Consider the following 23693-nt stretch of genomic DNA (forward strand, 5'->3'; position numbering starts at 1 on the left):
AGAGGAAGTATTAGTATCTTTCAAATTGCTCATCCATCTACGTGATTGTGTCGACGCTGATTCATCTTACAGTAAGTTTATTTTCATAAAATACAAATTTTAGGATAATGGTCTCAGAGACCACTGTGAAACACACCATGACATGAAGCTGTTGCCTTGCAGTGAAAATGTGACATAATGGTAGGGGTTTATTACAGTCGTTACCCCGAAGTGTATGACCCATTTAGTGAAAGTCGTAGGTATGTGCACACAACGGTTTTAGAGTCCCATATAATGAGCCGATAAAACCCATGTGAGGATGTTGATCAAATATAGACGCGCTTCCTCTCTTAACATCTGTGACACATTTACATACACCTGTACGTACTGAAAATAGGGAACATTTCATCTGATATTATCTCGGGCACAAAGAACATGCTTCGACACAGAACTCGCTGTTATAGGAATGTTGTCAAATGAAAAGAAATAAGGAGCAGGCAGGATTCGGTGCAGAACGTTCGGTTTATTCATTTCCAATTCGGTTAATTTGACAGCTTGATGTTATTCGCAACAGTTTGTTTACTAGAACTTCAAAACACATGTTCAACTTGGTTTTCAGTGAGAAAAAAAGCTAATGAAAGAACGTAAAGCTGTCAGAACAGAATTACTAAAAGTATAGATTTTTTAAAAAAGGAACATAAAGGACTGCTAAAGAAATGCCCAAAGAACAAAAATGGAATGTCTTTCACATATTTGGACAATAGTCAACAATAAAAACGTCACAAAAGAACAAAATGCTCAACTGTGGAGTGTCAGAAAGAAAACTAAAAGAAGTGTTATAAAAGATATAAAAACCAAAAGAATTGAACCAGGTTTGCGCTGGCCAACATTCTGTATTTGTATGGCAGGTTCTCTTTGACCAAATTAAGTTATTAGCTCATAGAAAGTCATATTGGTTAATGTAAAAATACATTTCCTTTTGAATGTGCCATTTTTTCCTGACTTTAGTTTCTTTTTAAAATGAGTCCAATGAGCAGGTAGCTTTCCTAGAGTTTGGCTCCACCCTTAGCCTGTATAGGGGAACTGCAGCAGGACGGCTTGCCCAGGGTTTAGGGTGATTTTGTCCAGGCTGATCGTGGAGTCAACCTCCAGGTCTGTGTCAGTTGAGAGCTTCACCGTGGCTGTCTCTGGCAACTCTACACCTTCTGCAGGAACAGAGATTAAAAACAATCCACTGTTAGTAAAAGTTATTGGGCAGGACGTGTTACATCTTCACTAGAGCTTTCTGTTGAACTTGCCTGTAGGTGCCATTTTGAGTGTGAGCGTCTCAGGTGTTGTTCCCCAGTTGACAGCCGTTATGTATCTCTCGCTCTGATCCCACAGACGGAGGAAAGAGAGGGAGGAGGCAGAGGAGGAGAGAGAGTAGTAGTCGCCGTGGAGGAGAGAGCGCTCTTTGCCTCGCAGGTCGCTGAGGGATTTGAACCATTTCCTTACAGCAACGTGCTCCTTCCGTGCCGCCTGGAAATGTGACAGTTGAGGAAAAGTTTTGAAACCCTTAATATTTTTCTAACTTCTTTGCTCCTTTTCTACACGGACACTCACTGAACACACTCTTACCTCAGCAGTCTCATTGACAGCATCTCCTTCAGCAGGCACCTTCTCTATGTCCCAAACCATCTTAGGAGCTTGTGAACCCTGAGAAGGACAGAAAAAGAAGAAAAAGGTTACACTCTGTAACATCTGTACGGTCTTTGAAATATTCAGACATCTTTGTTTTATAGCTTACAACTGCCTGAAGGCCGATCTCATCTCCATAGGTAAACACTGGGGTCCCGGGCAATGTGAACAGCAGGAGCTGGTAGAGCCGAACCAGCTCCGGGGTCATTGCGTGTCTAGACAGCTGGCCCCGTTGGGCGGCACCAAGACCCCAGGCAAGACTTCTCTGCTGGGAGTTCAGGGTGTCCATGGCCATGATGCGCTCCACACCTGCACATATTCAGATACCATTATGCTCATGCAATCCACCATTTTGGTAGGAGTTCATATAGTTGTTCCTGATTTAGATACCTAAAAACAATATAAGATAAAATACAACTAAAAAGAAGCAAAATTAAAAAAAACAACAGTATTTTCCTCAAAATATTTTGCTGTTGTATAGAATAATGGAAATCTGCCAAAAGCTGAATATGATAGACACTTGATACATGTGCAAGTATGGTGAGACAAACATAGCATACCTCCATTTTTGCTGCTGAGCAGGTCGGACAGGACCAGATCAACACCTGTGGTATTGACAAGCTGAGACACCCCTGGAGCTGACATATTTTCAACCACGCCCATCAGCAACCTGAGAGAACAAGAATGTGGTAAGATTACATTGCCGACACTAGTTTTAGCAAGTAGAAAATGTTAAGTTATGGCATAAGTTGTTTGAGAACAGCATCAAATTCTGATTGGGTAATTCAGCCTTGAATGTTAAAAGCAGACTTTAAAAAAAGAAAATTGTGTCATTTCTCAAAGCCTCCACAGGGTGTCGCTTCACCATGAAAGAGTGTAAAGTGCCACTGGCCCGGATGCCTTTCCTGTTTATCTGTCTCTCCCTGACTCCACCTAGAGTCCCCTGCAGCGCTGGAATGCTTTTTATCTCCCCCTTCTCTCAGGAAACATCTACAGGGTTAAGGCTTCTGGCGCTTTACTGAAAATTACTTTCCCAAGAATGATGAGTACTAAAAATTCTTCCAAAACTTTAAAATCTGTTCTGTCCCAATTTTGAAGGGTGGTATATGTTTGCAGGCAACAGCTAAATGTATTCAGGAAACCTTGCAAATGAAACACTGTGTTCCAGCACAGACTGTCTACTTATGCAGATCCAAAGGAAGCCACAAAATAGCCGCCATAGTTACCTTTTCTTGGTGCTGTTGCCATTAAATGCCGCCTGCAGCTTTGACCAATCAGCAGAGTTGGTGGCAACAGTGAGATCAGATATCTTGATGCCATCGACACCCAGATCCAGCCAGTGTTCCGCTGCAGTCTGGGAGAGAACATGAGCACTTTAGCCACAACAGAAGAACAGTTCGGTGACATAGATTATTTCTACCAAGGAACATTTGGACCTTCGCGGCTCATTATCACGCTTAAAGTTTAATGGGTAAAAGGATCATAGAACAGTGTCCTACCTTGACTTTCTCTATCACATCACCAATATCAGCAGTGCTGAACCAGGGAGCAACTCCGAGGTAGTTTGGAGTCAGGTCAAGCACCACAGAAATGCCTAAGAGGCAAAGTAAACAGTTAGCAAATAACATCTGGGCTTGAGCAGTCTAAAATACCACACAATCTATCAAACATTAGATCCAATTCTCTTACTTCTGACTGAGAATGAGTCCTACATTGGTGGTTCATAAAAATGCTGTTTTTACAACCTAATAAGTGATGTCAGTCGTAAGATGACCTACCCTTCTTGTGGGCCTTCTCAATCACAGAGACCAGGGTGTTTTCATTTCCCTCGGCTGGGTTGATCTGTTCAAGGTTCAGGGTGTTCGGTTGGTCGGCCTGGACAGTGTGAAGAGGGCCCAGAACCAGGCCTTTCACCTTCAACTTGTTGATTTCGTCCAACTTTGCCGCAACACCTAGAGAAAAAAAGGAAAGGGCCAGGAAGGGAGAACAAAATGTTATGTCAGTGTGAATTTTTACATTGAGGGAAAGACAACATGGAGTTGATGTGTGAAATATAGCAGGGCCAGAGGGGTAGGAAGAGAGGGCAAAAGGCCAGAGAGAATATTTGATGGTTTAGTAGACAGCTAAGGAGAAAAACTGCTGCGATTTTAGCTTTGTATTGACTCAAGGCAGGAGCATGTGAACGGCAGCCCCCACACCCTCTGCTGGCCATGTGAAATCTGAGCACAAGGCGGTCCTTTATGTGAAAACACCACAAAGTCACGTGCAGTTGTTGGAATTATGCCCTAGGCCTGTTGGAAACGAGTGCTCCCTAGTAATTCACTCGAAGAACAGCAGTACAACTTCCTTCCTACCACTTATAGAAAAACAAGTATATGTTTAAAATCAAAACTAGAAATTCAAGGCTTGTAATATTGTAATAATTGTGAACACTGTGTTAAGTGACATTTCGGCGAGGGGGGTTGCCTAAAAAATGGTTAAATCACTTTTGACACCTAATGAATGAAGTCTAAGAAACCTCTTTCTGCAAACCAAATAAAAAATGTACTGGGTTGCTCAACCTTGACCTTAAATCAGAGTAGGAGGGATATGAAAGAAATGACTCAGACTGGTTGCGTCCTTTAGACCTTGAGTCACTCGTTGTCAGCCTTGTCAGCAGTTTCATATCTGGCCAGCTGAAATAAGTCATGTAGAACTAAGAAAAACCCAAGACCGTGTCACAAGACTAAGGCCCTGTCCCTTGGGAATTAGTGTGGGTTACCACTCCTAGATCAGACCACTTTGTAGAAGATCATGTAAAATCCTTACTTGGGAAGCAAGGGTGGAACCAAAAGAAAAACTGGGACATGCAGCAGCAATAAGAAAGCCATGGGCATCTCCATTAACAGTAAAAGTCTGAAATTTACCCTAAAAAAATACATATTCACAAAACAAAAAAAAAAGTTCTCTACCTTCCATGCCATCGGAGAAAGCTTCCAGGTCATCGATCTGGTACAGAGGGCCTTCATTCCACCAGTTCATCTCAGGGATTGGTTTGCAGCGAGGGGCCTGGACTATGATCACGATGGCTCCAGCCAGCATGCCTAACCAACCCAGCCAAAACAGGACAAGAAGCACCCAACGGGTTCGCACCCATCTAAACACAAAGGATGAGAATGGGAAATAAAGGTTATGATCACTGATTTTTTGCAACACACCCAATACATGCATTGAAAAATGAATTTAAAAAAAACAGGTGCTCTTACCCTGGAGTGCCAGCAACTTTTATCAGCTCGTCTTTGGACAGGCCTGTGAATGTAACCTCGTCGTCTGGGACCTTCAGCTTGACGCTGCCATTTTTCTCTCCACCTGCAGCCTGGCCATCGCCCGTCATGGGCTCCTTCTCGGTGTCTAGCTCATTGATCTCCACGTCCTTCAAGTCGATCTCCGTGTCCTTATTCATGGTAAAAATCTAAATGTTTTAAGAGATGGAGGAAGAGCGGTGTGGAAAACAGAAGGGGGAAAAAAATAAATAAGTTGTTTCGTATCCATGGCCGAAAGGTCAGTCTTGTTTACTGGAAAATACTAACGTGTGACCAAGTATATTGTCAACAACGTTAACATTGGAGAAATAAAAAGAGAACTAACTTAAGTCACAGTTACAGCAACTTCAAGTTAAGACAAGAAAACAAATGCTCGGCTCCTAAAATTCCTTAAGCAGAAACTACGTGTTGCTAATTAGCTTAAAACCAACAAACCGTTCTGTTCTAAACTGAATGTTAGCTAACAGTGTGTTAAACTAGCTCAATTTATCGAACAATAAACGGACAAAAAACTCGAAACCCGCTGGAAATTACCGTTAGCTACTTAAATTTCACTTTGTGTTGAACGTTATGACAGCTGCTCAATAAAATTAAAAACGGGACGACAGGTCTTTAAAAGGTTTGTTACGAGTTTTGTGTATAACAGTTGCGGTTACAGGATTACGTCACATTCAGCTAACGTTACGAACAAACGGCGGTACCTGTGATGTTTTCAATTAATTTATTTGCAATTCTACAATGTATGCATATTTTTACATCTATTTAAAATTAGGTGATTAATATCTTTTTTTCTAATATTTTCTTTTTTTCTAATATTTACTATAAATAGATAGTTTAAATAAAATGATTAAAATCAACAAAAAACGGCGGAAACAATAAAACCTTCACAATAAAACTGTATTATATTTATTAAAGAAGTGCAATAAATTAGCACACACGTATCTGCATGTTTCCGTATTAGCCGTGTTAAAAAATATTGTTGCAAAAATAAACATCCTTTCTAAAATGTCTCTTTCTGTGACCATTTTTCCACAGCACAGTGTTGGATAATAGGATCACGATGTTACCGGAAGTCTATTTGTCAGCGGGTTCTCTGGTACGTTAACGTTTGTAAATATAGTTCCACGAAAAAAATATTCAACTGAAATACTTTGATAAACAAGTAAGGCAGGTATGTCAAGTAAAAACTGACTTAACCCAATCAAACCCTCCCCAAAAAAGATTGGTCCCGTGCTATTTGTATCCTCTAAAGATGATGAAATTAAGCCCATCGCTACGTCATCTGCTGGTACACGAGGACAGTATTGTACTCTACTTCCCATTGATGACTATACCGCGGTTTAACTCAGTAACATAGTGTTGAGCTGTGGCCGCAAACTTAATGAAGTGGATCCAAAAATTACCTTTAAAAAGCACCGTGGTTTAGTTGTTCTTCCTTCTCAGTCGTTAATCCCGTGGTCGTTTCTAATCTGGTTCCAGAGAGGCTCGCTCTGTATTTGTAGTCGCCCGGATTCTCCGCCTACCAAGGGACGACGCAGTAACACCCCCCCCCCCCCCGACCCCATCTCTCTCTCTCTCTCTCTCTCTCTCTCTCTCTCTCTCTCTCTCTCTCTCTCTCTCTCTCTCTCTCTTCTCAGAAACAGACAAACATTAGTGTATATCCAAGCTCAATCAAAAACAATTATTTTAATATTGCACTTTCAGGTTATTAGACCAAGTCAAAGTCAGCTTTATTGTCAATTCTGCAATATGTTTTGGACATACAGAGCAGTGGCAAACACGTTTCTCTCCCACCCACGGTGCAATAGTACAAAAACATATACCGTATATATACAATAAATACATAAATGACGTCTAATTTGTAAACAGTGCAAGAAAGAAAGAAAAGAAAAACTAAATAGTGCAAAGAAATCGAAAAACAGGAGATGAAAATGTGCAATGTAATGGACATACTGTACAATATATGAACTATATAAATACAATTGAAACAACAGCAATGTCTATCTATAAACTAACGTATGTGTAATGTGTCTGCCTTTGACAGTTTCAGCCCCAGTTTGGCTACAAAAGACAAGAAATGCACAACTTTGTGTTTGTTTGTTGTGTGTTTTGTTCTGTTTTGAGATGCCATGGGGGGTTGAAGGCAGTTGCCATCGTGAGTTTCAATATGGACACAGGTTAGGCTGAAAATATTTGATTAAAATGATTAGCAATTTGGGTATGCAAGCTTTTCCTGAACATAATATAATCATCCTATAATCAGGTGCATATGCTGATGAGTAACTGATTGATTGCATACTCTAAAGGCTCATGATGAGGCCTTTAATCTGTTGATTAGTGGAAATTACCACTTTGCCCTTCAACCTGATTTAACCCCCCGCTTCCTACCCATCTCCCCCTCCTTTTTTACCATACAGACCTCATTTGCATCATTGTTGCCTTCCATTAAAAAATGACACACTCACTGAGTAATCTTTACATAGTCTGATATGATCATTCTCTCCCTATAGAGCTCCTTAATACAACAAAGTACATTTAAAAAACCTTTCTAGACTGAATTAGGCTTTCCAGTTTTCTCTTAGCACGCTGCTGTAGTAAGGGAATTCTTTAAAAAAATGAGTCTTTGTAATTGTTACAGGTGTATTTAGTTTGCATCAATAAACTATTGCGTGGATGGTTCGCCTTAGCCACAACATGGCTCTAAAAAAAGCTTGGATAAATGTCAGGTTGTTGTGACGTTGCTGCTGTTTCATTTTGTTTCGTCGCTGTTGCTCTGACTCCTTCCCCAGCTGTTGTTGATAGAGATACAGTAACAGACTTCTCGGAAAAGCATGCATAAAGTCTCTCTGTTACGTACATAATGTACCGGGGATGTTTTATTCCTTGTTTGTAGACGTTTAAGTGCTGCAGTTGATATTAGTTGCAATTATTGCATCAAATTAAGCCATAAGAGTATTTATGAAAACGCTCATACGCCTTGATTTTACTGTGTGTAAATAATGTCATATTCCTTTGAGGTCTATCTGTTGTGATGAAATGTTTAGAGGGTTTCAATTTTGGTTTTGCCATTTTCCACACTTTTCAACATGAGTCAACATGTTAACAGTTAACTTCAGGACCACGCTCCACCACTTTGCTCTGGTGTTATGGTACTTTTGCATGTGGGTGCGTGTTTTGTAAGCCTGTATGTTGTTTTTTCCCAGTCTCTGTCCTATTGTCCTGAGGGGTTTTGTAAAGAACTGTCTAAAACAAACTTCAAACCAAAACCCACAGAAAGCCACATCTTTTTTCTTACTCAGATTAATTTAGTAAGCTATTTTGCAAGAAAATGTAAATCTTGGGCTAATAACAACCCATGTGATGTTATTTTATGTAAATGGTTCTCCCATTGTGGTCTGTGGACAGTTGTCACTACAGATGCCCCTCAAATCATAGGGCATTATCATTTACTATATATATATATGGTTTAGTAGGAATAATGCTAATGACACATCCTCAATAAAAAGCTTTCTAAATTTCCCCTCTATAGGATAAATTCTAATTCAGTGAGGCTGCTGTGTGTCCATCTTCTTGTGCCAAGTAACCTGTAACAACACGTGACTGGCAGTTCTTTTTTATTTAGAACTTGAAATGTAGAAAACGCCATGCGATGACCCTTTAAATATAGCCACAATCTAAATATAGGGCCAGAACACATGTTTAGAAGCTCTATCTGACTGTATTGTAGAGATGGTTCTACTCCCTCCTCTAGACAAACTCAAACACACACCATCTGTTTCTGTTTTTAGCTCAGCCTGCACAACACGTGCGTTTGGAAGAGCCAGGTTGTAAATGAGTGGTTGGCCTCTGGCTCGTGTGCGCTGTTGATCCAAAAAGAAACGTGGACAGACATGAGGAAATATATTAAAGGGACACTCTGCGTTTCTCTTGTTATTCATCATGCCTTCTCACTTTTCATAGATTAAAGACAAAAAAGAGAACAGCATTTGGAGAGACATCTATGTTAAACATCGTAGATTTGGGACAAAACAAGAAAGGGAAGAGACGGAGGAGTGGCTGGCAAAGGAAACAAGAGTAAGGAGGAGGAGTCAGAAGTAAGGACAGACAGTATGAGGGGAGGGAGGCAGGGATCTGAAAACATGTTTATGAGTTGAGGGTGTAGCAAAACTCGGAACAAAATTTGGAACAGAACAAGGTCACAAGTATAAAGGGGACACACCACTGAGCAGTAGCAACACTTCTCCAAAGTCTTTTCCCACATGTTGTCGGAGTCTTCACATCTCTAACAACCAAAACGGACAGGATAACGGATCAACATCCAAGCAGCATTATGTGACAGTACATTGATTCACATGTTCTTCAAACTGGCAACTAAGTTCAGCCACCAACAATGGAGATGAGTTCATGGAGGATACTGATGAAATAATTCACTCCGAGACTTGTTCCATTGTAAAGCCAGTGTGCTTTGTTTGTGCATTTGGCAGTAGAGGAGGGGACCGTACCACTAAATCCATTAGCAAGCATCCACTCACTCACACACACACACACACACACACACACACACACACACACACACACACACATAGAAAGGAGACAGTGGGGAGAGAGAAGAAAGGAGGGCAAAGGTGCTGCATAGTTTGGTAGACAGCTGGGGGAAGAGGCAGAGATTACTGTGCATTATTACTGCACACTGGCTATTCAGGGTCACGGTTTCAGAGAGACATTCCAGCTCACTGCAGATATCAGTCAGGTCATTTCAACAGCAAGTGTTAGACAGGTCGATTGAATGAATATTATTCATGAAACTATTAAAAGTGAGATTCGTGGCTGATTCTGTCACTTTAAGGTCCAATATTCTGCTCATGTTCTGGTTCATACTTGCATTGTGGGTTTCTACTAGAACATGCTTACATGCTTTAATGTTCAAAAAACACATTATTTTTCTTAACCCGTCTGTCTGAATGTCGCTGTATTCACACTGTCTGAAAGGCTTCGTTTTAGTCTCTTTAAGGCCTGAAAAAAACCCATTCTGCTCTGATTGGTCCGTTCCAGGTCTTCTGCATCTGCACTCTGCTATCTGTGTCTCTGCACCGTCATTGCAGCCGGGGAATGACTGTAACAGCACTGTAGTGGCACTTTCTACCTACAGTACCTATAGTATGGTTGTGACATCACAAGCGTACATAAATGCTTACATTTTTGAATATATACAAACATGTTACGTACATATTCAAGGTTATACCGAAAAACACAGAAGTGGCTTAATACAGTTTGAGACTATGCTTCAAATGTATAGATGGGTAACCGAGACAAAACTGCACTGTTCTGGGGCTTAACATAATAAAAAATATGGTTTACATGACATAATTTGATGTATTATATGTTATATTATGATAATCTTTCCTATAATCCCTAAAAGTCTAACTTTCAGTGCTGCATGCAGGTCCATGTATTGTTCTGTAGCAAATTTGTAGTCCGCCAGGCTGGGACACACCGACACACATGAATACACAAACAGGGCCTCACGATAAATCCTTGTCTGATCCCTCTGAGAGAGTTTATTTTGCAAGACAGCGTGAGCTTTGGGAGAAAAAAAAAGCAACTCAGAGCAGACCTTAACCAGTTTAGACCAGTTTGGCTGAGGTCTTGTGCTTTCATCTCATTGTCTCAAGCTCACTCACTGCAATGTGCAGTTTTACAGTTCAAGAGGAATCCATATCACCATATTGTACTGATATTTAGTGAATCATTTACAGAGAAAGCATTGTATAAGTTCATGTGACACATACTTTCAATCATATTTGGTGTACTTCATTGAAACTTTGGCATATTGTGTAATGAAAGTAAGTCAGTAGTCTGCATTGTCGGTGTACATTAAATCACTGGGTATAGCACACTCGCAATGCCTTGATTGTCCAATAAAATCACTTTTCTACCTCTAATCTCTCTCCTGTTCCGTTTGTTTGTCTCTAAAAATGTTAGCGCCTGTTCTTTTCTCTTCCTTTGTTGCCTATGTGTGGCCTAGTTTTCTCTCACAGACAAAGGGGAGACTGTTCAATGTGGAAAGCCTCCTTCTCCAACTACGGCATGAATGGAGTACAAATATGGACAGAGCAAACACCAATTAGTTCATCAAATTACTACATTCACCACAGAAATACATCAAATATATAAAAGAATATAACATCATGTGTCCTGACAAAACCCTAGTAACTGTGTTAACCTGCCACATTGTAATAATATCCCTCTGCAGTTCACATGTCCCTCTCCCTCCCAGTCCCCATCCGTCTCCTTCTCATTCAAGAACTCTCTCCTCCCTGTCCTTTAGACTGGCCTGCTCTGCTGTTTTTCTTCTCTCCTTTTCACTCTGAAGCTTGTTCCCTCCTCTCAGCCCTTTATCTTCCCCCAACCACTAACCCTTTCTGTCAGGAGGAAACACTGCTTACATGTTATGCAACTGTGAGACAAATGCCAGACAGTTCATGTGTAGATATATGAAGGCATTCTTCGCCAATAAGGCCAATCAAAGCAGAGTGGCGCAGCGGAAGCGTGCTGGGCCCATAACCCAGAGGTCGATGGATCGAAACCATCCTCTGCTATTTTTGTGAATATTGTCCCATTATACGGCTGGCTGCATATGTTCAACCTATTCTTTATCACTAGCACATACGTGCACTTGAAACCATCTACATATATATGTAACATGTTTATATAAAAGTATATTATTATATTGTGTTGTATTGGGAGAAGAAGTATGTATGTATTTTACTACAGTGTAGAAATGTAGTGTAGAAATACTCTATACTAAATAAAAGAGCTGTATTCAAAAGGCTAATTCTAAATGTACTTACAAAAGTATAAATGTACTCATGCAGAATGGCCCATTTAAAAATAATGCATTTTATATTATTGCAGTATATCCATTAATGCATTAATGTGAGCTTTTTTTAAAATAAAAGCAGGTCTAGGGTTTATATAAATACTGAGAAGGTGTCAAAGCACTCAATCGACAGAGAAATACACACAGGCTGTACTCAGAAACTCAGGACTTCTGTACCGTAGTAATTACACAACTATACTGTATTTAGCATGAAAACATGCTAGTAGAAACTCAATATACAGGTATGAACCTGACCATTAGCATAACTAGGGAGATTTAATAAAGTTGAATAAAACAACAGTCTGTGTTTTCAGTTTCCCACCAGGATTTACAGATAACAATGTTTGCATCACAGTGCCATGCTAACCAGTTGGTTATGATGAGCTGATCAGTGTATCACGCAAGCAGAGGCTTGCTTGCTACACATAATCTTGAGTTGCTGCCCAGTCCTGTTTGCATTGTGCTGACTTAGCTGCTGTTGGTGTATTTACAGTGCAATAGCTCGTATGAACAATTGTTCATGTAAGCAGAGATTTGCAAGTAAACTGAAGCAAAGATTGTTTTTAAGACATTATCCTAATATGGGATCTTTAATGTTGCAGCTGGTAAAGGTGGAGCTCGTTTTAATAACTATATAAACAACTGCGTAGTCCATTAAATCTATCTTATCAGACCACAAGCAGTCTGATCACACAGTGTCCTGAATGTGTCCTGAGTGCATTCACACCTGAGCTGTCCAAACTTGTTTTTCATCTGAATCTGCAATCAAATGGACATTATGTCTCTCTTTATTGTAGTATAGACGTATAAAGTAGCAGAAAATGGAAATACTCAAGTAAAGCACAAGTACCTTAAAATTAAAGTACACTGTTGGAGTAAAAGTACCTCTCCTGCTGATAATACACATTAAGATTGTCTCCTGAACACAACCTATTTGACTTCTTCGGTTAGTCACTGAGCTTGTCAGTTTTTCAGTAAAGCCAAAGCAAATCAGCCGAACAGGTTATCTCAAATTAAACATTTACCTCATTTGTGTCAGCAGCACATTTTCCCTTCCATTTAACAGGCAATTACCAGTAAAGAAAGCAGTGTCACTGACCTTTGAGCTGTAGCCTGTTGGATGTAAACTCATGCTTGGGGTCTCTCTTGAGGTTTTGAATGCATAATATAAAACTGATACTGATATGAAGACTTTTGTGTATAGTTTGATCCCTTATGCCCCTATGAGTCTGGGAAAAAGCAAAAGAAATATAGTATATATATATATATATATATATATATATATACATATCACAGTGTAATAATTACATTATAGAGAAGAGCTGTGAAATACACAACAGCCCGGGAAAGGGTAAAGGATTGCCTCACAATATGCATACACAGCTGGAACTTCCTCAGCATTACAGCAATGGCTTTGTTGTATTGTCTCAAATGTTTATGTGCTTTACTTATTTTAGTAACCTTGACACAATGTCAATGCAGATTCACACTTGTTATTTAAGAAATATCATCAAACAACTATTCATAAAAAAATGTAAGTCCCTTTTCCACTTAAGTAGACTGCACTGGGTAAAATTCATGAACCTTTAGCGCCTCCTGCAGTATTCCAATGACCTCTACATTGATTTTAAAAATGGTGCAAGGACAATACTGATGATTATGATACACTACCCAGTTTTATCATGCAAATTCCATTTTGATCATCCATCTTTCCTATATTAATTGCTTTTGAGATACATTTTAGGATGCATGGTTATAGATTCACCGTTAAGGGAGCACTACGCAAATCTTACTTCAAGTAAGGTCTTGTATTATATTTTATTTATTCATTTTTTCCTGTTTTCCTTTGTTTTTCTAGTTTCTGCTTGCCTTTATTTATTTTGTCTCCTTTTTTTTCATCTTTCCGTGTGGGTATACAATGTTCTCATTTTTGTCTGCTTTGTCATACTGCTCAGAAGGGGATAACCTTAGATGGAAAAAAACATATGGGTTTATGGAATAATAGTAGCCAGACATTCAAAGAACAATACGTTTGTATCAACTTAATGTATGTGTATGTATGGCTTATTTCAAAATACTGTAATAACCTAAACCTGCAACGTAAATATTGGTATCACGCATTTTAACTCACATCGACTGTCAGTTTGACTAAAGCAATCACTGGGTGTTACACCTCCTCACCTTATTTATGTATAAAAATGTATAAAACATGTTGACATCTTTACATAGTGTATATAAATGGGTAATGTAGGATAAGATACCATGACCATAAAGAGAGAAAAAAAAAAAAGATTCACTTCGGTGAGACAGACTATTTTAACTTAATAACTATGGGTATATTCTATTTCAAAAGGTATTTTTTAGCACTTTGAATTCAAGCTGTAACGTTTTTTCTTTTTCTACTTTTTGAATTAGCCATATGAAATAACTGTCTGATTAATATACCAAAAATATATTATTCTATTGTTTGCAAAGAGATCACCCCCAACAGTATTTGAACAGAAAAAACACGCAAACATTGCAGCTTACAATAAAGAGCCGAAAAACTGTACAAGCCCTATGTTACACTGGTCTTACCATACAGTTGACATACGTCTTTTAATATAATTGTGGTATTATGCGGTGAATTAGCCATTTTAATGTCAGGGTTCACCTCCCTATGTGCATATGTTCCACCAAAACAAGTTCCCTCCCAAGACTTTTGCAGAGCCACCATCACTGCATCCAGAGCTTAGCACTGCCCAACATGTTTGGAATTGGTTTAAAGCCATTTAAGCAAGCCAGGGCATTTTTCCCACTTATACCAGATAGTTGGTCATTTCTAGATGGTAACACGATATTTGCCAAAGTCTCCGGACATGGTTAAGGTTAGATGGTTAAGGTTAGGCAATGACCTTGAGTGGTTAAGGTTAGTTAAGGTGGTTGGGAAGCGAGTCTCATTATATTTTTTGTGAGTTTTCACAAATCTAGGGTTACTGTGTAAGCACGACCCACAATGAATGGGGTAGTCAAAACAGGTGTGGCAAAGCACAGAAGGGCAAAAGAAATGAAAGCCAAATTCAAATGTGGGCTAATAAGTGCATTGGTGTTATATGTACTTCAAGTGGGCTAATTAGGATAAGGAATAGCATTACTATTATTTAATTTATTACTTACTTATTTATTAACAACTTTATGTAATAATAATATGTTAAAGGTTAAATATGGAAAATGAGAAGAGCACCGCCATCTAGTGTCTTAAGATCGTAGTCGCAACAACAAAAAATAATTAAAAGCACTCGGGGTTGCCAGGTTGATCAGACCCAGTCCAGTAGCCTAAAGGAGACCTGAGTCTGTTTGAGTCTGTTTGAACCCATCCCCTCCAGCAAATCGCACCATAAAAACAAGTATTGCAGAGGAGTTTGACTGACAGTTAGCTTTAGCCGTTACATCTAAGTAAACATGAAATTTAGCTTACGGACCAAGGAGAAACGTAGCCATTTGGGCGTGCAGTGCACAGTGTCTGATCACGCTCAGAAGATAGGCTCCCTTGAGGTAAATGCAAATCTACAGGACGAGCGTCTGCTAAGACTGGAGGCCTCCTGTGCAGTGCTAACAGAGAGCAATGCTAAGCTGCTGACAGCGACCTGGAGTCCCACAACTGACGCCATAATATCCGTGTGATTGGACTACCTGAATCAGTGGAGGGGCCGCGGCCAGCAGCCTTCTTCGCTGAGCTGCTCATGGAGGTTTTCAGTGAAGGCTTCATCTCCGGAATTTGACAGGGCTTCTAATAAAGATTCTACACATCATCTCATCTCATCTCATCTTCATCCGCTTATCCGGGGTCGGATCGCGGGGGCAGCAGCTTTAGCAAGGGAACCCCAAACTTCCCTTTCCCGGGCCACATTAACCAGCTCTAACTGGGGGATCCCGAGGCGTTCCCAGGCCAGTGTGGAGATATAATCTCTCCACCTAGTCCTGGGTCTTCCCCTAGGCCTCCTCCCAGCTGGACGTGCCTGGAACACCTCCCTAGGGAGGCGCCAACCTTTAATTAATGAATCAATAAATCAATTAATTTAGTTAAAGTTATTATTAATTTGATATTACAACATCAGGCAATCAATTATATATATATTTATATATTTGTCTTTATTCTTACTTTAAAATGTATTTATTTATACATTGTATCTTTATTTTTTTAAAACATTTCACACATTATTTTACATACTTATTTTTCTACATATTTTTAGATTATAAATTATATTATTTTATGCATTTATTTATTTACAATAAGGAAATATTTTGGAATTGGACAAAACGAAATAATTTGGCGCTCGAACTACGTCTACGATACGTAATGACGTATTTGAATACGTCACCGACCAGGAAGTGAGCATTCAGAGAGGAGGGACAGGGGAATCACAACAGAGCTACACCAGCATTGACAGCTCTGTTTTGTGCCGCGGAAACACGCTGTAGTTTGTTGTTTTCGAGAACGGACATGTCACGGAAACCCAAAGATGAATACTACCGTTTCTTTACCGTTAGCGACCCACGCACACACGAGAAGGGACACACCGAGTACAAAGTGACAGCAAGGGTTGGTTTACACTCTTTTTTTAAACTTGTGGTTTGCTACACGTTTGTTGTTATTCATGCGTTTTTCATACAGTGTTTCGCATGCTGTAACGTATTGCGCTCTTTGGTCAGTTACACCAACCAGAAGTTTGTGACTTTGTATTGTTCACTCGTTTATAACACAATGAAGTCACATCAGTGGTCATAAAAACAAAGGCTGTGCAGCTCGCACAGACAGACAGATAGCTACACAATGGGTCTTTTATCTGAGGCAGCGGTGCACAGTGAACACTCAAGTGAGGCTTGTGATTCATTTCATGGATTCCTGAACCCCCATGACCACACTAACACCCCGTGGTCTACACAGGCATGCATACAAAATGGAACTGGATCATATCTTCATAGATTCGAGCCTTCATCACCATCTTATATGTACACACGCAACATACTCACAACAACTGAACTGACGCATGGTTTGTTGAAAACGTTTGAACTCCTTGTCTGGAGATAAATAATTGTACATTGAGCTACATTTTTACCACTCTGTTTGTTAGTCTATTGTAAAAAATATCAATGTTTAAAATAATACATAATTCCAACTAGGGCAAGACTGATATGGGATTTTTGAGATTACAACGATTACCAATATGGTGGCTGATTTTTTTCTATGTGGATTGTGCAAATATGCCTCTGCAAAGGTACTGAGGCTGCTTTCTGAAACAACTTACTTTATCAAAGAATATTTAACATTATTAAACATTATATAAACTATGTATTATATTGTCAACTAGTGATAGACTGAGACATCGGCCAGCTGATAGCTGCATTTTTAGGTGCATCGGTATCGGCAGAAGTTTTTCTCTGCATTATTTACATACAGACATCCACAGGCAGCTCTGTGATGCTGGAGATGCCTTTTCCTAAGTTCAATATATGTGTCTTTTTTTTAAAATTGAGACTTGTAACATTTGTTATCATCATTGTGTAACTTTATGATGTAAATGGAGGGAGAAAAAGTAGTATTGGCTCCAGATATCGGCTCAATGAAATCGTCAGTTCGTATCGGCCATCGACTAAGGCTGATGGAAAAAAAAACACTATGGGCATCGGCCCTAAAACAATCTATATTGGTTGATCCCTATTGTCAACCAATTCTAGAAATAAACACTGAGGAAATAAAGAATGAATACATATAAGACTGTGTGTATTTCTCTGTTGATTGAGCATCACCCCACCGCATGAAAAAACACATGGAAATCTGATTTTTTAACAATATGGGACCTTTAATGATACAATCTGACCTCTCTTCTGTGGTTTGTAGTTTGTGTCCAAGCGTCATCCAGAAGATGTGAAAGAGGTTGTCGTGTGGAGGAGGTTCTCCGAGCTGAAGAAGCTCCACGGAGAGTTGGCCTACACTCACAGGAACCTGTTTAGAAGAATGGAGGAGTTTCCGTCCTTCCCCCGCGCACAAGTCTTTGGTATAATGGGCAAATATTGTGTGATACACTGTAAATACAAACAGTCACAGATGGTAATTCAACTCAACTGTCATTTTTTAGGCTGTGGTTTGTAGCTTTTTCATGCAATTAGCCTGTTTATTATCTTTAACATAAGTCATTTCTGCAATGTAATGTTCCAGCATCCTCATCGTCATTATTATTTGGTCTGTCTCTGTTTCAGGAAGATTTGATGAGGCTGTGATTGAAGAGAGGAGGACGGCTGCAGAGGCCATGCTTCTTTTTACTACCAGCATACCTGCACTCTACAATAGCCCACAGCTCAAGGACTTCTTCAGAGTAAGACACACTCACATACACACATACAGAAAGTGAAACAGATATGTCCACGTACATCTGCACATAGGACAACCAATGCCAGACTGAGACTCATGTTGTAACTGGACTCCTTTGCATTTGCTCTCTATCCACCTGCCTCTCTCCTCTCTGTGTCCTACCTATCGTCATTCTTTTCCCTCTCTTTGCTCCCCTTCTATCCAACAACAACTCCTTTCATCCTCCTCGCCCTACATCTACCACGTTTTCCTCTCCTTCTCCCTCCCCTTTTTCAGGGCGGTGAGGTCACAAGGCCTCTTGATGCTCCCCCTCTGTCCTCTGCCGGGCCTCTGCCTCCCCCTCTCATCCCCCTCCCCAAGCGAAGGGCGTCCGACTGTGAACCCGCCGAGGAGGAGGAAGGGAGGGAGGCTCCCACCTTACCCCAAGACCTTGGCATCAACCTGGGCTTAGAAGTGGGAGAACCGGAGGTAGCTGCTGAGGCTTACAGCGAGATGGGAGGCTCTCCGAGAGAAGAACAGGAGCAAGAGGAGCTTAGTGACACAGAGCTCGATGATAGAGGTACAGCGGGGACAAAAAAACCTGACAAAATATTATACTGTGTTAACAATTCTTTACCTTACGATCCTTATTTTTATCCTCTGCTCCATGTTTCCACCTCCAGTTCCGTCTCCTTACCAATGCCCAGACCAAAACCACCAATCACCAGAGTCCCAGGAAGAGTTTGATTCACTGTTTGACTCTGTGGCAGATGAGCAAGTCCACTCCCCAAAAGAGAGAGGCCCACCTCCTCTGACTGATAATGACTTGGCTGTCTTTGATCCCTGCTATAAACAAGGTGCAAATGGATACACATACAACAATAATTGTGTTTATGTAATTACAGACAAGTGTTTCAGTGTTTTGTCTAAAAGTTTGTGACACATGTACATCGTGAATCGATGCAGTTCGTGCAATCGAACACGACTGTCTGAAAATAAGCTATTACATGTAATTTGCTCTGAACCGTTATCCCTTTCTTAGCTTGGTTAATAATTAAGTTATGTGGTCAATAAGCATTTAAAATAGAAAAGTACAGGACAAGTGGATGTTGTTACACTGAAAAAAACAGATGATTTGTGTCCTGGAAGTGGTAGCGTGGCCGAACGGTCTAAGGCACTGGATTATGGCTCTAGTCTATTCGGGGGCGTGGATTCGAATCCCTCCGCTGCCAATGGTGTGTTTTCTGAGGGGCCGGAATTCTAACTGTAGGAGAAACAAGGTTCAAAATCAGCCTGTATAACATGTAGTTTCGGGGCAAGGTATTGAACTTGTTAGCAAGTGCTAAATATACATCCTGTCTTCATGGAGTGTGGATGGGAGTCTCACTATTGTCAAGGAAGTTCTTCTTGCTTTCTGAAGAGCTGGATACTATAGAGAAATAAAAGCATCTAAGTACAATTAGCAATTGGCGTTATCAGTTAATCTTCAGGTTAGTTTCTTGATTCACTTATCATTAATCAAGCTATCATACTTTGTGTCAGAAATTGTGAAAAGTGTAGCTGATCATTTCACTTTGCTTGTTTTGTCTAAACAATAGCAAATTGTAACATGTTAGTTTTTGGAGTGTTACAATCAAACACAAACTTACAATTAACTTACTGACAACAAGGCTTGAAAGCTGTTGTAATTGCTCTTGCTCTTTTTCTCTCTATTCCAGATAGATCAGACTCCTCCAGTGACCACTCAGAATTGTTCTCACTGCCACCAACCAGTCTGGATGGAGGGGATGTGGGTTACTTAAACCATGCTGCCACTGAGCTAACAGCTGCAATGGAAAGGGAGAAGGAGGGAGCATTTAGTTCTGCCATCCGTGGATACAGGACAGCGGTGGATATACTGATCACTGGAGTCCAGGGTGAGAAGATGTTTGAAGGGATTGAGGAAGATGTGTGGGTGGAAACGGGGGGACAAAGAAGGAGGCAGATAGTGTGTTCAGTTCAGAAAACGTTGAAAAACAAAAAAATCCAAAATCTGAACCAAAACCACACATGCTAAAGGAAAAGGGGTGTGTCGTGCAGTGGTGCACATATTTTGTCACAACACTTCAGGATACATTTTATGTTTTCCCGTTGAAAGTTGGTTTTTTTAACCATGAAAAATAAGAACAATATTGAGTTTGGCCGGAGAATCAAGAAGCGGGGGCGGTGTTGCAGTCGCTCTACCGAACCGTTGTCACAAAAAGAGAGCTGAGTCGGAAGGCAAAGCTCTCGATCTACCGGTCAATCTTCGTTCCTACCCTCACCTTTGGTCATGAAAGCTGGGTCAGGACCCAAAGAACAAGGTCGCGGGTACAAGCGGCCAAAATGGGTTTTCTCAGGAGTCTCCCTTAGAGAGAGGGTGAGAAGTTCAGCCATCCGTGAGGAACTCGGAGTAGAGCCGCTGCTCCTGAGCGTTGAAAGGAGCCAGTTGAGGTGCTTCGGGCATCTAGTAAGGGTGCCTCCCTAGGGAGGTGTTCCAGCACGTCCAGCTGGGAGGAGGCCTCGGGGAAGACCCAGGACTAGGTGGAGAGATTAGATCTCCACACTGGCCGGGGAACGCCTTGGGATCCTCCAGTTAGAGCTGGTTAATGCGGCCTGGGAAAGGGAAGTTTGGGGTCCCCTGCTAGAGGTGCTGCCCCCGTAACCCGACCCCGGATAAGCGGTTGAAGATGAGATGAGATGAGATGTACTACTAATAAAAAACAAACATGCAGAGCCAGGTGAGGGGGCTAATATTAAGAGGAAAAGGCTTTGAATTTTAAAGTCATACTGTACATTTATATGGGGGAAACACTTTACAGAAAAAATTATAAATTTGCAAGAAAAAACTCTGAACTTATTTGAGATTGAACTCATTAATTTGCAAATAAAATCTAAGTTTTAAAAAAAGAATCACATCACAAAACATTGTTTATTTTCTTATGAAGAATGAAATACTAAGGAACTAAATGATCGTGGAATGAGTAAGTGGAATTGACTAATAAGCGATTACTTCTTTCATGAATGAGTTCTTTGGGAGATACGCACAACATTGTAACTTTATGCAGAATGCAGCTCATGAAACACTTAAAAGATCTGATGCATGCATTTATCATACAAAGATTGTCAAAAATGTTGTCGTCCAGAACAAAGTCAGTCACGCACACATCTAAATTAACTTCACAGACTGCATGTGTGTGTTATCTGCTACTGTGCCAACATGTGACTACCCTCTAAATGCTTATCTATGGTTAATAGTACTGTCCTAGTGTCCAAGGTCCATTCCTGGTCACAGAGAAGTTTACTGTTGCCGCATCACAGTGACCATTTTGTGGGGTAGCGTGGCCGAGCGGTCTAAGGCGCTGGATTAAGGCTCCAGTCTCTCCGGAGGCGTGGGTTCAAATCCCACCGCTGCCAATAAGCATTTTAAAGGTTAAAGAGTCCTTTCTGTTTAGCACTGCTGTCTAAACTTATTCAAATCTAAAGCTTTTAGGTGTAGGCAAGCTCTCTGCTCTTCCCTGTCTTTTCTCTGTGTCTTCTTTACCCTTCCACAGCAGCAGCACCGAGGACATTAATGCCATTAACAGACAGTAATAATTAAATATATCTTTATCTTCCTGTCTGTCTGTCCGTTTGTCCAGGAGACCCAGATCCGATACGCAGGGAGTCTGTGATGAGAAGGACAGCTCAGTATCTGCAGCACACTGAGATGTTGGTTGACAGGCACTCCTCACCCACACACACTCACACACCTACACATACACATACACATACACAGGACCCTTAAATGCACACACACACATGGTTATACACACTGTTCACACACATCGAAAGACAAAGAAGCTCAGGGTTGTGACACACATATGCACACAAATACACAGTAAAATATTGTTTTTTTACACACACACACACACACACACACACACACACACACACACACACACACACACACAAACACACACACACACACACACACACACACACACACACACACACACAAACACATAGACACAAACACACTCTCATAGGGTACACACTGCCTTTCTGTAGTGACAAATAAAGTAATTGTAAACTTTAATGCATTAATGGATAAATAACTATTCATCTCTCTTGCTCGTTTGATTCTTACAGTAATTTGTGTGTATATCAGTAATTTGCATTTTGCACAAATATTGTTTTGATTAATAAATCTGATTTTGTTTAAAGTCAACACGATATGTTTTCTTGGTATAAGTGTAGAAGGAGTGGGTAGTTTGCTGTAACCAGCGGTGTTTGGTAAGACTGTAACTGACACTTCTGGATTACATAATCACATGGTCAATATAAGTGTCACAAGGCTGGGATATTTTAGTCGGTTGAACCTCCTTAGCCAGAGTTAGAAATTCTTACTCAACATCAACAATAAATGCATTGATTTTGATAACCAGTGGACACATTTAAAGCACTGGAGTTGCATCTATATTTCTTTTAAAGGAGGCTAAAAACGTTCAGTTTGTTTGGCAGGCTTTAGTGGTAAAAACTACTGATTTTAAACTATATCTACCTCTGTCCAGTAATGTTATGGTAGGTAAGTACATTACACAGTACAAGCCAGACCTCAGGGAGGCGCTGTTGGCTATTAGATCATATCAGTTGCACATTCTCCAGTGCAGAAACTCCTCATTACCAAACAGCTGTTTACCTTAACACTTACTCACACCTTTTTTTTAATTTCAAAATGTGTTCCTATGGTCTAAGACAGTCCAAAAATAGTAGCATAACATGAACAACTCTCCCAAATCAAGATAGAGTGCTAAAACTCAAATGTGTGACGTCATCCAGTATAAAGTGAGAGCAGCTCCATAGTGAAAATATGTTATAGATGACTGGGAGAGCACTCGGGGTGTTCTGAGGATATAGAGACAATAGAATATAGCTCATTTGTTTATTTACAAAAAAAAAAAAAATCTCTCCCATTCAAGTTTGAGACTTACTTCTCTGGTTTCTGGCTTTGAGAGAGCAACTCACGTTCACTAATATTTATGGAACTTTCTTAGGCCATGGAAATAACATATAGGAATTCATAAAGAGATGATGTACATATTACTCTTAACTAACTTTGTTAGGAGAGTAACATCCCTAACATCTATCAGTCATCTATGTTATTTATCTTTCAGTAATTGCCAAATTCGCCTGAGCTACTTCACTTCCCCCAATTCCCTTTCACAAGGATGTTTCCTCTTTCCATGTCCAATGCTGTACCTGTTTAAAGAATTACAAGTAGAGCTAGTATTACGATATATATCGTCAAAACGATATGAAATATCTATCGTAGGTATTATTTTATACTGTTTCTATTGTAATGTTGAAAAAAACAGCAGCCTAACTGTGTTACACTGTTGTTTGGGGCATTTGGAAGAGCTTTATGTTCTGATCCCTGCACATTTTTGTTCATTTTGTACTGAAGTTTTAAATAAAATTTAAAAATAAACATTACTTTTCATTTGTCAGGTATAATTCACACATT

At 40.1% G+C, this 23693-nt stretch overlaps 2 protein-coding genes across 2 annotated transcripts; one reads left to right on the forward strand and one right to left on the reverse strand.

The window, feature by feature from the left end:
* Positions 1–482: 482 nt before the first annotated feature.
* LOC310963792 (amino acid transporter heavy chain SLC3A2-like) lies at positions 483–6457 on the reverse strand. The gene is made up of 11 exons (XM_083936716.1): positions 6362–6457; positions 4902–5107; positions 4608–4792; positions 3435–3608; positions 3156–3250; positions 2883–3010; positions 2217–2326; positions 1766–1965; positions 1597–1674; positions 1278–1497; positions 483–1184 (listed from the first exon to the last, which is right to left on the reverse strand). Exons 2-11 carry the CDS (start codon positions 5096–5098, stop codon positions 1045–1047), a joined length of 1527 nt encoding a protein of 508 aa, XP_083792842.1. The 5' UTR covers positions 5099–5107; positions 6362–6457; the 3' UTR covers positions 483–1044.
* A 9816-nt stretch (positions 6458–16273) lies between these two features.
* Positions 16274–22401, forward strand: snx15 (sorting nexin 15). The gene is made up of 7 exons (XM_083936651.1): positions 16274–16420; positions 17720–17876; positions 18079–18194; positions 18467–18749; positions 18853–19026; positions 19888–20085; positions 21829–22401. The coding sequence occupies exons 1-7, from the start codon at positions 16322–16324 to the stop codon at positions 21972–21974; spliced, it is 1173 nt and encodes a 390-aa protein (XP_083792777.1). The 5' UTR covers positions 16274–16321; the 3' UTR covers positions 21975–22401.
* Positions 22402–23693: the final 1292 nt, after the last annotated feature.

Source organism: Echiichthys vipera (genome assembly GCF_963691815.1).
Source record: "Echiichthys vipera genome assembly, chromosome: 22".
NCBI classification, from domain to species: Eukaryota; Metazoa; Chordata; class Actinopteri; order Perciformes; family Trachinidae; genus Echiichthys; species Echiichthys vipera.

Coding starts and splice junctions, on each gene's coding strand:
- LOC310963792 (XM_083936716.1), bottom strand. CDS start 5,098: ATGAATAAGGACACGGAGATCGACTTGAAGGACGTGGAGATCAATGAG. Junction 4,793..4,901: donor AAAGTTGCTGGCACTCCAGG/GTAAGAGCACCT, acceptor CTTTGTGTTTAG/ATGGGTGCGAACCCGTTGGG. Junction 2,327..2,882: donor GGCAACAGCACCAAGAAAAG/GTAACTATGGCG, acceptor TTGTTCTCTCAG/GTTGCTGATGGGCGTGGTTG.
- snx15 (XM_083936651.1), top strand. CDS start 16,322: ATGTCACGGAAACCCAAAGATGAATACTACCGTTTCTTTACCGTTAGC. Junction 16,421..17,719: donor AGTACAAAGTGACAGCAAGG/GTTGGTTTACAC, acceptor TGTGGTTTGTAG/TTTGTGTCCAAGCGTCATCC. Junction 18,750..18,852: donor CACAGAGCTCGATGATAGAG/GTACAGCGGGGA, acceptor TTCCACCTCCAG/TTCCGTCTCCTTACCAATGC.